General features: G+C 40.6%; 1 protein-coding gene across 1 annotated transcript in view; it reads left to right on the top strand.

The window, feature by feature from the left end:
* Positions 1–16171, top strand: part of DNAH7 (dynein axonemal heavy chain 7) — a 251111-nt gene that overhangs the window by 138448 nt on the left and 96492 nt on the right. Inside the window, exons 41-43 of the mRNA XM_044241200.1 lie at positions 1374–2246; positions 4228–4457; positions 14287–14617. Of these exons, the coding sequence (XP_044097135.1) occupies positions 1374–2246; positions 4228–4457; positions 14287–14617 (1434 nt within the window). The remainder of the gene's footprint in view (positions 1–1373; positions 2247–4227; positions 4458–14286; positions 14618–16171) is intronic.

Raw genomic sequence — 16171 nt, 5'->3', positions numbered from 1 at the left:
ATTGGGCTGATCTCAAGGTGGTTTGTAATCATTTTATTTCTGAATGTTACAGTGCTTCCACATACATTGTGGTTTTATTTTTGCTGTACAACTGGAATGGAATGCCGAGCAAGTATTCCTGTTTCCATTTCATAGGTGAACCGCTTTCGCAGACAGGGTTCAGTAATTTCCCCCAAATGACAGTTTTGTTGGCACAAATACACATTGCTTTTCTCATATGCGTTTTTTCTCATAGTCCTGGAGGCCAGAAGTCCACTTGCAAGGTGCCACCGAATGTGGGTACAGGCTGCCCCCTCACTGTGTCCTCACATGGCCCTTCCCCTGTGCACCTGCAGGGAAAGAGTGGAAACTCTGTTCTCACTTCCTTTTCTTATAAGAACGGTCCTATGGGACTAGGGCTCTACCCTTGTGACCTTATTTAACTTCAATGACCTCTTTAAAGGACTTTTCTCTTAATATAGTCATAATGTGGTTAGGACTTCCCCATGAATTTGAGGGGTGGGGAGGGACACAATTCAGTCCAAACAAATAGTAACCAAGGGGACACTTATACCATGTTGAGGAAATAGTTTTATGTGACAAGCCTGATTAACTATTTCTTACAGTCCCATAACATGTACATTTCATAAGTTTATTTTAGTAGATTGCCATCTGCAGTGACTAATAACAAAAATAATAAATGTGCAAAACAGACTTGATTTTCACCTAAGACATTTCTTTTCCCCCAAAAAATGTGCCTTAAAAAATAATACTATTCATTTGCCAATAATTTTCAGAGTGTTTCCTGACTTGGAAAAAGGAAAGATCACTACAGAGGAGTCCCCAACTTCTTTATCTGTACCTGAGTGACCAGTAAAGGCAGCCACTTTCTCTAGTCCTTTTTTCCTTCTCTAGTCATTAATACTTTTTTTAAAGATTTTTTTTTTTTTTATTTGAGAGAGAGAAAGCAAGAGAGAGAGCATGAGCTGGGGAAGAGGCAGATGGAGGGAGAGAGAGGCAAGGAGCCTGATGTGGAGCTCAGTCTCCATGCCCTGGGATCATAACCTGAGACGAAGGCAGATGCTTAATTGACTGAGGCACCCAGCTGCCCTGGTCGTTAATATTCTTTGCATCTCTATAATCTTCTTCTGTTCCCCCAAAACGCCTTTATTTATTAATAACTATATATAACTACGTATTATCTCAAATATATATGATCATAATTAATATTTAAAATAAGCATTATTATGGCTCCATCCCGATTATTTGGCTATGCCTTTAATAAAACCCATAGAAATATCCTGGAGTAGTTTTTATGTGACTTGAGATTGATATGTAAGTAAAACTACAAAAATAGACCAATCAGTTCTTACAGTGGCTTTTTGCTCATTCAGGTCCTTAGAGTGTATTATGACCGTCTTCTGGATAATGCAGATAGAGGTTGGCTTATCAACTACATTCAAGAAGTTTTGAAAAAATACATGGATGAAGATTTTCATGAGCTTTTTCAACACTTAGATTTCGATAACGATGGGGTGGTAGAAGAAGATGACTTGCGTAGCTTAATGTTTTGTGATTTCCACGATCCCAGGCGGGAGGACACCAACTACAGAGAAGTTGAGGATGTGGATAATCTTCGGGTGATAGCAGAAGCTCACTTAGAAGAATACAACAATATGAGCAAGAAAACCATGAGCCTTGTCTTATTCCGATTTGCCATAGAGCACATCAGCCGAATTTCCAGGATCCTGAAGCAACCTCGCAGTCATGCTCTTCTGGTTGGTGTTGGCGGGAGCGGGAGGCAGTCTGTCACCAGATTAGCTGCCCACATGGCTGACTATTCAGTTTTTCAGGTCGAAATCTCCAAGGGGTATGGTACTACTGAGTGGCACGAAGATTTAAAAGTGATCCTCAGGAAATGCGCCGAAGGTGAGATGCAAGGTGTCTTCCTGTTTACAGACACTCAGATCAAAAGGGAGTCATTTCTAGAAGATGTCAACAATCTGCTGAATGCCGGGGAGGTTCCAAATCTCTTTGCATTAGACGAGAAGCAGGAGATATGTGATAAGATGCGTCAGTTAGACCGCCAACGGGATAAAACCAAACAGACAGATGGAAGCCCCATAGCTCTTTTCAATATGTTCATCGATCGCTGCCGCAACCAGCTGCACGTGGTCCTCGCCATGAGTCCCATCGGAGATGCATTCCGGATCCGCCTCAGGAAGTTCCCTGCTCTCGTTAACTGCTGTACCATTGACTGGTTTCAGGTATGGCCATACCTGAAATGGTATGGTGACTCTTCGTCATCATCATGGCTTATTTTATAGACTGCCCCCAAAAAGGTGGTTGAGCAGAAATTTCTGATCAATGATAATGTATTGTAGGAAATTCGAATTCAAGAAATCATCATAAGAGAAAAGCATCTTATTACGCATAAATACCATCATTAAGCTCAGTATATTAACAGAAGGTTTTAGGATGAATTTGAGTATCAGTCAGGGTCCTCTGAAGGCTTCCCTGAGAGAAGCTGAATGAAGGAACTATTCCCGGAGCTACAGCTGCAGGTGGGGTTGAAGGAGCTGAGGGGGGACAGTGGAGCAGTTAGGAGGGGGTGGAGCATAGCGGGGAGCTTTAGTACGGGTTGGGCATAAAGGGACAGAGGGAGGAAAGCGTGTTCCTGGGGCTCAGAGCTGTGGAAGTAGGATTACTTGAAAGGAGCGGGAACACAAAACCTAGAACTAAGCTCCTGCTAGAAAGGAAGGGAGGGTATGAATACTCCTGCCCCTCTCCTGTCCTTCCAGCCTCTTTCCATTAGCCAAACCCAACAGGAAGTCAAAAGGAGGACAGCCAGAGGGACACTTGCGGTAGTTAACTTCAGTACCAGGAAGCACAGAGCGGATGGGACAACGGTGTGCGTTGGGAGTTTGTGGGTTTTGGCCAAGGCCCTGTGAGTGCTTTTGGCCTTGGGGAATGTGCACAGCCCCTCTGTTCTCCATTTCCTGCTAAGACGGTGTCAAACAAGAGATTTATTGAACGCTTGCTCAATAGCAGGTACTATTCTGAAAGCTGGGAGTGAAAAGGAAAATGAAATAGGCAATGGTTCTGATCTCGAGCTTATTTTCTAGAGACAGACAAATTAGCAAAAACTTACTCCATCAACAGTGTGGCATATAGGGAGTAAAAGCGTTTCTGAAGAGTTGACCTTTTCAGAGGAAGCATGCCAGACGAGAAGTACTGAGAGGATGTGGGCAGAGGGCATAAACTCGTGAAGGGAAGGGGCTGTGGAAGGAAGGGGTGTGTCAGGGGACTTGGGCGTGGCAGGCACCGAGTCACTGAGGGGGAGTAGCAGAGGTGACGTCAGGAAGGTGGCAGAGATCAACAAGCTGGTTTTGAAGTTGAAGTACACTGGGAAGTCTTTGACGGATTATTAGTTGGGGAGTGTGACAGGAGCTAATTTACATTTTGAAAAAAATCACTCTGGCAGCTGTAGAGAGCCACATCAGCAGGGAGACCAGTTAGGACACCACTGGAATATTCCAAGCAGAAGGAAACAGGGAGTTGAATTGGGATGGCTGTTGTAGGAAGAAGAGAAAGGATTTGGAAGCTATTGTGGGGATGGTACCTATAGGACTTGTTTAGGGGATGAATGAAGGGTTGAGAAGGAGACGTATCAGGCCTGATTCCTCCATGGCTGGAGCAAGGAGTGGGTGGTGGTGGTGTTTCCAAGTTGGGGAAGATGACTGTGCACATTCCCCAAGGCCAACTACTTGGGGAGAGACAGGAACTACATTTTGGACTTGTCAAGTTTGGGATACCTTTAAGAAGAAATCAAAGAGAGAGTCATTCAGATGATTCTGGAGTTGAGAGGAGAGGATAATAGCATATACCTCAGAGAATTATTGGGAGAATTCAGTGAGATGACACTGGAAGAATGCACACAGAAGTAGACATGCCATAAATTTAGTTCCTGTCCTCTTCCTTGCGCCTGCGACACACACAAACCATTTCTCTAACCTTTGAACAAACCATGACGAGTCAATGTGAGTAGTACCAGCTACTGACTCCTAAGTGTGTAAGTCCTTGGTTGGGGGTCGGGGATCGGGAGTTCCTCATGGAAGTGTCTCTCCTGCCCCATCCTTCACCCGTTCCTCTCCACTTCTGACATCGATAAATCACACAGGGCTACAGGAGTAACAGACTTACACTGGTCCCTTTGATCAAGTACTAACTCATTTATCCTAAATTCAGTCATGGCCGGAAGATGCACTCCAGGCAGTTGCCTCACGCTTCTTGGAAGAAACTGAAATGTCGGAGGAAATACGAGAAGGCTGTATCACCATGTGTAAAAACTTCCACACTTCTACTATAGATTTATCTACATCCTTCTATGTTGAACTTCAAAGATACAACTATGTGACTCCTACCTCTTATCTTGAATTAATCTCCACCTTCAAGACCTTGTTGGAAAAGAAAAGAAGGTAAAAATAAAATTTCATATTTCTATTTATTTATGTATTTTAAAGAAAGCATGCACTTTCTTAGTGGGGGGAGGGGCAGAGGGAGAGAGGGGAGAAAGGGGCAAACAGACTCACACTGAGCACAGAGCCTGTTGCAGGGCTCGCTCGCGCTACCCTGAGATCCGGGTACCAAAACCAAGAGCCAAAACCAAGAGTCAGACATTCAACTGACTGAGCCACTTAGGCATCCCAGAATTTCATATTTCTAAGTAAGCTACAGTGATTTTAAAACATTTGTGTGTACAAAAATGACATAACTATGATGTAGAGATTTATTTTGTATATATATATAATATATATATACGTGTTTGTACTCTGATTATTGTTTATATATATGCATATACGTGTGTGTGTCTGTGTGTGTGTGTGTATATGTGATTTATTTTGCAAACATCTTCAGGGATGTTTGGGAGAAGGTCTTATTCTTTTGTATAGATGTATCATCTAGCACATTGTAAATACATAATCATATTTGTTAAAGGAATAAAGGTGTGCCACTCATAGTTGGACTGACTCCAGGATCCTTTGACAATGATACTGAGTAAACACCATTTAGAAAGATTTTTTTTTGTAAGTAATTAGATAATAGATAAAACTTCCGTTTAGATATTGAACAGCTGAAACCCAGAGACAGCTCGTCAGGTTTCCTTCTTTAAATCCTCATTTGAAAAACCTCAATATGAACATCAATAAACTTATATACTATAGAAAGTGTCAGTGTGAATTTTTAATGTCATTGAGGGTGACATTTATTTATTTATTTATTTATTTATTGGTAGTTTCAAGTTCTTATTTAAATTCCAATTAACATATACTATAGTACTGGTTTCAGGAATAGAATTTAGTGGCTCATCATGTACATACAACAACCAGTGATCATCACAGTAAATATCTTCCTTAACGCCCGCCATCCACCTAGCCGACCCCCTGCCCACCTTCCCTACAGCAGCTCTGCTTATTCTCTATCATTAAGAGTCTGTTGTATGGTTTGCCTCCCTCTCTTTTTCCCTCCTTCCCCTATGTTCATCTATTTTGTTTCTTAAAATCCTATGGCATTTGTCTTTCTCTGTCTGATTTATTTTACTTAGCAGAATACACTCTAGTTCTATCCATGTCCCTGCAAATGGCAAGATTTCATTCTTTTTGATGCTGATTAGTATCTGTGTGTGTGTGCGTGTGTGTGTGTGTGTGTGTGTGTGTGTGTAAGTTTGGGGGCCATCATGTTTCATTTTCATTTGTTCCATGTATTTTTAATTTCTTCTTGAATTTCCTGATTGACCCATTCATTCTTTAGTAGGATACTTCTTTAACCTTCAGGTATTTATGGCCTTTCCAAATTTTTTCTGGGGGTTAGCTTCAAGATTCATTGCATTGCAGTCAAAACATATGCATGGTATGATCTCAATCTTTTTATACTGGTTGAGGCCTGATCTGTGAACTAGTATGTGATCTATTCCAGAGAATGGCCTATGTGCACTGGAAAAAGAATGTGTATCCTGCTATTTTAGGATAAAAGTTTCTGACTATATCTGTTAAATCCATCTGGTCCAGCGTGCCATGCAAAGCCATTGTTTCCTTGTTGATCTTCTGCTTAGATGATCAGTCCTTACTGTGAGTGGGGTGTTAAAGTTCCCTGCTATTATTGTGTTATCAGTAACTTTTTCTTTATGTTTGTTACTAACTTATTTCGATATTTGGGTGCTCCCAAGTTGGAGTCATATAGAATTGTTAGATCTTCTTGTTGGATAGACCCCTTTATTATGAGGTAGTCCCCTTGTTCATCTCTTTTTATAGTCCATGGTTTGAAATCTAGTCTTTCTGATACACAGACGGCTACTGTAGCTCTGTCTGATGTGCATTAGCACAATAGTGGGTTTTCCATCCCCTCACTTTTAATCTGCAGGTCTAAAGTGAGTCTCTCTCTCTCTTTTTAAAATATAACTCATCTCATGTGCTTATTTTGAGATTTCCAATTCAAATATAGGACTAAATGGTTTCACTGAACTTTTTCTTTTCTTCCTTTATTTAAATTCAATTAGCCAACCTATAGTACATCATTAGATTCAGATGTAGAATTTAATAATTCATCAGTTTTGTATAACACCCAGTGCTCATCCTATCACTTGCCCTCCTTAATGCCCACCACTTAGTTATCCCATCCCCCACACCACACCCCTCCAGCAATCCTCAATTTGTTTCCTATAGCTAAAAGTCTCTCATCATTTGTCTCCCTCTCTGATGACTTCCCATTTGGTTTTCCCTCCCTTCCCCTGTGATACTCTGTGTTCTTTCTTATGTTCCACATATGAGTGAAACCATGTGATAATTGTCTTTCTCTGATTGACTTATTTCACTCAGCATAGCACCCTTCAGCTCCATCCATGTTGATATAAATGCTTAAGTATTCATCCTTTCTGATGGCTGAGTAATAGTCCATGGTACATATATACCACATCTTTATCCATTCATCTGTTGATGGATGTCTCCGCTCTTTCCATAGATTGGTTATTGTGGACATTCCTGCTATAAATATTGGAGTGCAGGTGTGCTTTGGATCACTACATTTGTAACTTTGGGTTACATCCCTTGCGGTGCAATTGCTGGGTCACAGGCAGCTTTACTTTAAACTTCTCAAGGAACATCTGTTCTGTTATCCAGTGTGGCTGCACCATCTTGCATGCCCACCAACAGTGTAGGAGGGCGCCCCTTTGTTCGCATCCTCACCATCTGACTTGTTAATTTTAGCCATTGTGACTAGTATGAAGTGGTACCTCTGTGTGGTTTTGATTTGTACTTCCCTGATGCCAAGTGATGTGGAGCACTTTTTCATGGGTCTGTTGGCCATTTTTATGTCTTTCTCAGAGAAATGTCTGTTCACATTTCTGTTCATTTCTTGACAGGATTCTTTGTTTTTCAGGTGTTGAGGTTGATAAGTTCTTTATAGATCTTGGATATCAGCCCTTTGTCTGTAGTTCATCTGCAAATATCTTCTCCCTTTCCGTAGGTGGCCTCTGTTTTATTGACTTTTTGATCATTGCTTCAATCTTGTTACTAGATATTGGTCTGTTCAGGTTGTCAATTTCTTCTTGTTTCAGTCTTGAAAGTTTATAGGTTTCCAGCAGTGTATCCATTTCTTCTAGGTTGCTTAACTTATTGGCATGTAACTGTTGATAATAATTTCTGATGATTGTTTCTGTTTCCTTGGTGTTAGTCGTGATCTCTCCCTTTTCATTCATAATTTTATTAATTTGGGTCCTCTCTCTTTTCTTTTGGTTTAGTTTGGCCAGATGCTTATTGATATTATTGATTCTTTCAAAGAAACACTTCTAGTTTCATTGATGTGTTCTACTGTATCTCCAGTTTCTAACTTATTGATCTCTGCACTAATCTTAATTATTTCCCTTCTTGTGTGTGGGGTTGGCTTAATTTGTTGGTGATTTTCCAGTTCTTTAAGGTGTAAAGATAGTTGGTATATTTGGGATTTTTCAATTTTTTTTGAGTGGGCTTAGATGGCTATGTATTTCTCCTTTAGAACCACCTTTGCTGTATCCCATAGGTTTTGGACCGATGTGTCTTCATTCACATTGGTTTCCATGAATTGTTTAAGTTCTTTGATTTCCTGGTTGGCCCAGACATTCTTGAGCAGAATGGTCTTTAGCTTCCAAGTGTTTGAATTCCTTCCAAACTTTTTCTTGTGGTTGTTTCAGTTTCAAAGCATTATGGTCTGAGAACATGCAGGGAATAATCTCAATCTTTTGGTATCAGTTGAGCCCTGATTTGTGACCCAGTATATGGTCTATTCTGTGGAAATTTCCATGTGTGCTCAAGAAGAATGAGTATTCTGTTGTCTTAGGGTGTAATGCTCTGTCTATATCTATGGCATCCATCTGGTCCAATGTGTCATTCAAAGCTCTTGTTTCTTTATTGATTTTCTGCTTGGATGAATAATAGCTGAGTAATATACCACTCTCAGTAATAGCTGAGAGTGGTGTGTTAAGATCCTCTATAATTAATGTATTCATATCAATATGACTCTTTATTTTGATTAACAGTTGACTTATATAGTTGGCTGCCCATGTTGGGGACATAAATATTTACAATTGTTAGATATTCTTGGTGGATAGACCCTTTAAGAATGATATAGTGTCCTTCTGTATCTCTGACTACAGTCTTTAGTTTAAAATCTAATTTATCAAAAAATGGGAAGAAGATATGAACAGACACTTCTCCAATGAAGACATACAAATGGCTATCAGACACATGAAAAAATGTTCATCATCATTAGCCATCAGGGAGATTCAAATCCCTGGGTGGCTCAGTGGGTTGAAGCCTCTGCCTTCAGCTTGGGTCATGATCCCGGGGTCCTGGGATCGGGTCCCGCATCGGGCTCTCTGCTTGGCAGGGAGCCTGCTTCCCTTCCTCTCCCTCTGCCTGTCTCTCTGCCTACTTGTGATCTCTGTCTTTCAAATAAATAAAATCTTTAAAAAAAAAACACATTGAGATATCACCTTACACCAGTTAGAATGGCCAAAATTAACAAAACAGGAACAACATGTGTTGGAGAGGATGTGGAGAAAGGGGAACCCTCTTACACTGTTGGTGGCAATGCAAGTTGGTGCAGCCTCTTTGGAGAACAGTGTGGAGATTCCTCAAGAAATTAAAAATAGAGCTTCCCTATGACCCTGCAATTGCACTCCTGGGTATTTACCCCAAGGATACAGATGTTGTGAAAAGAAGGGCCATCTGTACCCCAATGTTTATAGCAGCAATGGCCACAGTCGCCAAACTATGGAAAGAACCAAGATGCCCTTCAATGGACGAATGGATAAGGAAGATGTGGTCCATATACACTATGGAGTATTATGCCTCCATCAGAAAGGATGAATACCCAACTTTTGTTAGCAACATGGACGGGACTGGAAGAGATTATGCTGAGTGAAATCAGTCAAGCAGAGAGAGTCAATTATCATATGGTTTCACTTATTTGTGGAGCATAACAAATAGCATGGAGGACAAGGGGTGTTAGAGAGGAGAAGGGAGTTGGGGTAAATTGGAAGGGGAGGTGAATCACGAGAGACTATGGACTCTGAAGTGGCGGGGGGGGTAGGAGGTTGGGGTACCAGGTGGTGGGTATTATAGAGGGCACGGATTGCATGGAGCACTGGGTGTGGTGAAAAAATAATGAATACTGTTTTTCTGAAAATAAATAAATTGAAAAAAATTTTTTAAAAAAAATCTAATTTATCTGATATGAGAACCACTACACCAGCTCTCTTTTGAGACCCGTTGGCATGAAAGATGGTTCTCCATCCCTTCACTTTCAGTCTGGATATACTTTAGGTTCCAAATGTGTCTCTTGTAGACAATGTATGGACGGGTCCTGTCATTTTATCCACTCTACAACACTGTGCCATTTTATGGGAGCATTTAGGCCATTCACGTTGAGAGTGATTATTGAAAGATAAGTTTTTATTGACATCATGTTGCATGTGAAGTCCTTGTTTCTATAGATTGTCTCTGTAAATTACTGTACAGTGTCACTCCTGGGTTATTTCTTCTTTTACAGAACCCCCTTAATATTTCTTGTAGTACTGGCTTGGTGGTCACATACCCTTTTCAACCTTGCTGGTCTTGGAAGCTCTTTATTTCTCCATCATTTTAAATGTCAGCCTTGTTGGTTAAAGTATTCTTGGCTGCATGTTATTCTCAGTTAGTGCGCTGAATATGTCTTCCCTGCCCTTTCTGACTTGCCAGGTTTCTGTGGATAGGTCTGACGTTATTCTGATGGTCCTTCCTCTGTATGTAAGGAATCTTTTCCCCCTAGGTGCCCTTAAGACCTCATGTCTGAAATTACAATTTGTGAATTTCATAATTAAGTGTCTGGATGTCTTTCTAGACTTTTTTTTTTTTTATCTTGGAGGGGGGGTATCCTTTCTGCCTCTAGGACACAAACACTTGTTCCATTCCTCAGACTGGGGAAATTTTCATCCAGAATTTATTCAACTATATCTTCTAGTCTCTCTTTCTCTACCCCCTCAGGGATCCCAATAATTCTGATGTTGGAATGTTTCATGGCCTCTTTTATTTCCCTAATTCTGTTTTCGTGGCTTCTAAGCTGTTTGTTCCAGGCCTCCTCCTGATCTTTCTTTTCTATCAGTTTGTCTTCTAGATCACTAATTCTATCCTCTGCCTCAGTTACCCTAGCAATTAGAGTATTTAGATTAGATTGGATCTCATTAATAGATAGCATTTTTAACTTCTGCCAGATTGGCTCTCAATTCAGCCCTTAGAGATTCTATGTTGTCCCTAATGGTGTCCTCCAGCCTAGTCATTGAATGGATAATTGTTACCCTGAATTCCCTTTCTGACATACTGTTTATGTCCATACCCAGTAGTTCTGTGGCAGAGGGTACAGTCTCTGAATTTTTCCTCTGTTGGCTTTTCTCTCCCTGGTCATTTTGGTGAGGGGTGGTTGAGAGGATGTACAGCTGAGTATATCAGCTGTGATCCAGACAACGTGTGCCCTGGAAAGTTTCAGAGAAATCAGATGTCAGCACCAGAAAGAAAGAAAAAGGAAAAAAAAGAAAGAGAAAACCCAGCCAAAATGAGCCCCAAAAGTAAGATTTATAAGGTACATAAACAAAAACAAGCAAACAAAAAGAGCAACAAAAGTAAATGAGAAGAAAAATAGGAAGAGCCCAGCCAAAAGGAGCCCCAAGACTAAGATTTCTATAGTACCAGAACAAAAAGAAATACACATAAACACTAACAGAAGAGTTAGTGGAAGGTGGCTATAAATCCTCAGTGTGGGTGAGGCAGGTTATTTTGGTTCTTCCTGGGTGTATCTTGTTATTTTGTTAAAAGATTCAACTTTCCAGAGATACAAGGAAATTAAAACTGGTTTATATATAGGGGTAGTATTAAAAAGGGAAAAAGGATTACCTTGAAACTTATAGCTATATGTATATTTAAAAAAAGAAAAAGAAAAAGAAACACAGGTATATGCATAAAAAAGTTCAAGTTAAAAAGTTATTATGAAATGTTTGTATTAAGCAGGTTAAAAAAAAAAAAAAAAAAAAGAATCACGAGAACAAATTAACCAAAAAAAAAAAAAAAGGAAAGAAAAGAAAGAAAGAAGGAAAAGTTGTATCTATGAAATCTACAGGTTTTAGGGCAATACCAGGAGCTTAATATATTGTTTTTTCCTGATGTTGGGGTTTTACAGTTTTATGGGGACCCTATGGTGGTTGTCGTCTGTTCTTTTGGCTTGTCTTCTGGGGGAGGGGCCAACACATTGTTTTCCAATCAATCTTGCTTGGGTTGAGTCACCCTGCCCCCTGTCAAGGGGTTGGGCTCTATGGAAACTAGTTTTTCAGGCTTTTGTTCTCTGGAGGATTTTGTTCTTCGGTGGCTTTTTGCAGCTTTTCAGAGGGTGGGAGCAAAGAATTAGTCTGCCAGAGCTCCACCTCAGAGAAAAGCCTTAGACTGATCCCCTCTGGATGGTCCAGAACACACAGACTCCCTCTCTGCAAACTCCGCTGAACTCCACCACCTCCCACCGGTGGTGCCCACCCCCAGCCACCATCCCAGTGGTCACCCGAGGCCCCTGCTTTTCTCTGCACCCCCGTGCCACTAAAACCATGAGCAATATTGGTCCAGGGAGCCCTGTTTCTGGTGGCTGCCTTGACCAGGACTGCTGACCGGGGTCCACGCCTACGCCGGGTGCAGTCAGACCCCATGGCAGCACACGTCACAGGAGGCTGTGGGCCGCGGGATGGCAGCCAGTGTCCGTGCCGGGCTCCCTGATGCACGGGCGGGAGTGTGCCCGCTGAGCGGTGGGGCAAGCAGCGGAAAGCCTCAAGCTCAGTGACCGCGGACTGGAGGCCCTGCCAGACTCTCTCTGGCACAAGTGGTTGCCGGTGGTCACTGTCCCGGGACCATGGGCTTAGGCCCGTGCCCCTGACCGCCCGATTCCACCAGTTGCCCCTTACAATCTTTTGCTCTTTTTGAGTGCTTTTAACCAGACTCCAAGTTAATGCTGGTCCCCAATCACAGGACACATTCATATTGGGATATCACTTTCTAGTGGGTCACTTCTGGTGGCTCCCTCCCCCTTCTGTTTATCCTCCAATATCAGTCCAGTTGTTCCCACTGTGCTTTACCTCTCCACTGATGTCTTCTGCTCCCAGAGAGATCCAGAAGTGTATAATCTTATATCTCAGGCTGATTTCATGGGTGTTCAGAGTGTTCTGGTAGAAAATTAGTTCACTTTAGGGGACCAGTTGCAACAGGGTCTCCTACTTCTCTGCCATCATGCTCCTTTCCCCTCCTTCCCATTTTTGTCTTAAAGAAAAAATTATTTGAAGATATTGAATACTTCTTTTTTTTTCTTTTAAATTTATTTTTTATTTTCAGAAAAACAGTATTCATTATTTTTGCACCACACCCAGTGCTCCATGCAAGCCGTGACCTCTATAATACCCACCACCTGGTACCCCAACCTCCCACCCCCCCCCCCCCTTCAAAACCCTCAGATTGTTTTTCAGAATCCATAGTCTCTCATGGTTCACCTCCCCTTCCAATTTCCCCCAACTCCCTTCTCCTCTCTAACTCCCCTTGTCCTCCATGCTATTTGTTATGCTCCACAAATAAGTGAAACCATATGATAATTGACTCTCTCTGCTTGACTTATTTCACTCAGCATAATCTCTTCCAGCCCCGTCCATGTTGCCACAAAAGTTGGGTATTCAATCTGAGGGGTTTGAAGTGGCGGGGGAGGTGGGAGGTTGGGGTACCAGGTGGTGGGTATTATAGAGGGCACGGATTGCATGGAGCACTGGGTGTGGTGAAAAAATAATGAATACTGTTTTTCTAAAAATAAATAAATTGAAAAAATAAATTAAAAAAAAAAAACTACACTGAGATATCACCTTACACAAGTTAGAATGGCCAAAATTAGCAAGACAGGAAACAACATGTGTTGGAGAGGATGTGGAGAAAGGGGAACCCTCTTACACTGTTGGTGGCAATGCAAGTTGGTGCAGCCTCTTTGGAGAACAGTGTGGAGATTCCTCAAGAAATTAAAAATAGAGCTTCCCTATGACCCTGCCATTGCACTCCTGGGTATTTACCCCAAAGACACAGATGTCGTGAAAAGAAGGGCCATCTGTACCCCAATGTTTATAGCAGCAATGGCCACGGTTGCCAAACTGGAAAGAACCAAGATGCCCTTCAATGCACGAATGGATAAGGAAGATGTGGTCCATATACACTATGGAGTATTATGCCTCCATCAGAAAGGATGGATATTGAATACTTCTTAAAATCATTTGCCACCTTTGGCAACATTCGAGACCATATATTTTGGGTACTGAAGTCTATTTAGAAGATGTAATTATAGAAAAGTTTTAAGGAACCATCGTGTTGTAGGAATAAAATTCCCAAGGTGACTAACTTTAGGAGTACATCATTCATTTTGATAAAGAGCCCTCCTTGCCTATACCTACTATATAATAAATTTTTTTAAAATTTCCTGCAATTTTGCTATATGCATGGATATTGTGCCAGGCACTGGAAATAAAAAATGAACAAGGCGTACTTTTGCTCTTAGTTGTGTGCAACCCAATGTTCTAAAGTTAGTAACTTTTGACAAAGTATTATGTGAAAATCTTTCATACCACCCCTTTAGTTATCCGTGGAAAAGGCCTGAAAAATCTCAAGAATATTTCAATTTTTTCCTTGAAGGGTAGAGAACTTGATGACTAACTTTGTTTTATCTGTTTGCTTCCAGCGAGGTCATGAAAATGAAAAAGAGGTATGAGGTGGGTTTGGACAAACTGGATTCTGCGGCATCCCAAGTAGCCGCAATGCAGACCGAGTTGGAGGCGCTACATCCTCAGTTAAAAGTTGCTAGCAAAGAGGTGGATGAAATGATGGCGATCATCGAGAGGGAGTCTGTAGAAGTGGCCAAAACTGAAAAAGTAGTGAAAGCTGATGAAACGATAGCCAATGAACAAGCTATGGCCGCCAAAGCCATCAAAGACGAATGTGACGCAGACCTGGCGGAGGCCCTGCCCATCTTAGAGTCAGCCCTGTCTGCCCTGGACACTCTCACCGCGCAGGTAAGAGCACAGCAGCCGCACACTTGCCAGGACACACAGCATCGTAGCTCAAGGAGGGGCTCACCATCGCGGGCTACCATCAAGTCTGTCTCTCCAAATAGTCTCCACAATTAATGCAATCGAAATGAGTTTCAAATTGGCAAAAGAGTTACCTAATTGACCTGAAACAGAAACGCATGTGCATGACTAAGAATTTTGGGAAAGGAGAAAGCTGCCAAATTTTAGAACTTACCCTGAAACCTCTGTTATTTTAAGAAATTTGTGCAAGGACTTTGCAGTACAGTGGCGGACAGAGGCATAAGACCTAAGTGTGTATTTTATTTCTAAGGTTCACCTTTTTCATATTCAGGCAATTTTATAAAATTGACATGTACCTTACAGTAGATGTGATAACATATTGTGTTCATGTTTGTTACTGTTTGGGTTCTTTTTTAATTTTTATGATACTAATACGACCTACAATGTTGTACTTTTTAATAACATGTGTTAGATTGGATGGAATGTGGTATTAAAAATTTAGACATGAGAGGGGAATACTTCAATTAAAAATATAAAGATTCATTTTTTAAAATAGTGTTGAGAATCATGCTAAACTTTGGGTGTGGAGAGACTGTTAGGTCCTTTCTTCATACTTACTGCGATATAGTTTCAGAGTGATTAAAATTTAAACATAAATAATTTTACTATTATAAAATAGTAGGAAATGCAGGTCCTGTTTATATCTTGGAGTGGATCAGGACCTTAGATTTCCTAGATGTGAGAGATCAGGAAAAAAAACTAAGCAAAATTGTAATATATATGTTCTGGATTCTTTTCTGGTTTTTCATAACTAATAATTGGGTTTTTTTTTTCAGTTACAAATTTTAGTACCAAAAAACCAACACATTTTGTTTGATATGAACATCACAGACAGAAGTATAGAAACACTGGGGGAAAATGTTTGAACTAGATGGCAAACAAAAGATTAATAGACCTTTATGTAAAAAGCTCTTTCAAATAAATAAGAAAAAATAGATGTAAGATAAGATGGTAAATGATATGAAGAAGTAATTCACAAAAGAGGAAATATGAATAGTCATTAAACATATGAAAATGTATCCTACCTCACTTTTATTTTGAAAAACAGATTAATAAAAGATTTCTTTGACTTCTCAGAATCCCTAGCCCTGTTGCTGAGGGTATATGTAGTAAAACAGGAAACCTTAGATACTTTCTGGAGAGTGGTTTGTGAATATGTGTCAAAGCTTTAAAAATAAAAGATACAAAGTTCTTAACTCAACATGGCAATTGTAATAGTTAAAAAAAAGAAGAAGAAGAAGAAAAAACATTAGGGTATGAGAATTACGGTTCATGTCTATACATGAGAAGGTCACGTTGCCATTATAATGATGTGTTTCATAGCACGTAAGGATGTTCGCTGTATATTACTATTGAAATATTAAAAGTTTTAAAACAGCATGTATGATAATTCCATTGGTCAAAATGTAGCATATTCACTAGCTAATAGCGTATATACATAGAAAAACATATAGAAGAAATATAAATAAAAATATT

Source organism: Neovison vison, chromosome 3 (assembly GCF_020171115.1).
Source record: "Neovison vison isolate M4711 chromosome 3, ASM_NN_V1, whole genome shotgun sequence".
Lineage (NCBI taxonomy): Eukaryota > Metazoa > Chordata > Mammalia > Carnivora > Mustelidae > Neogale > Neogale vison.
This window is presented reverse-complemented; position numbering and strand designations above follow the sequence as displayed.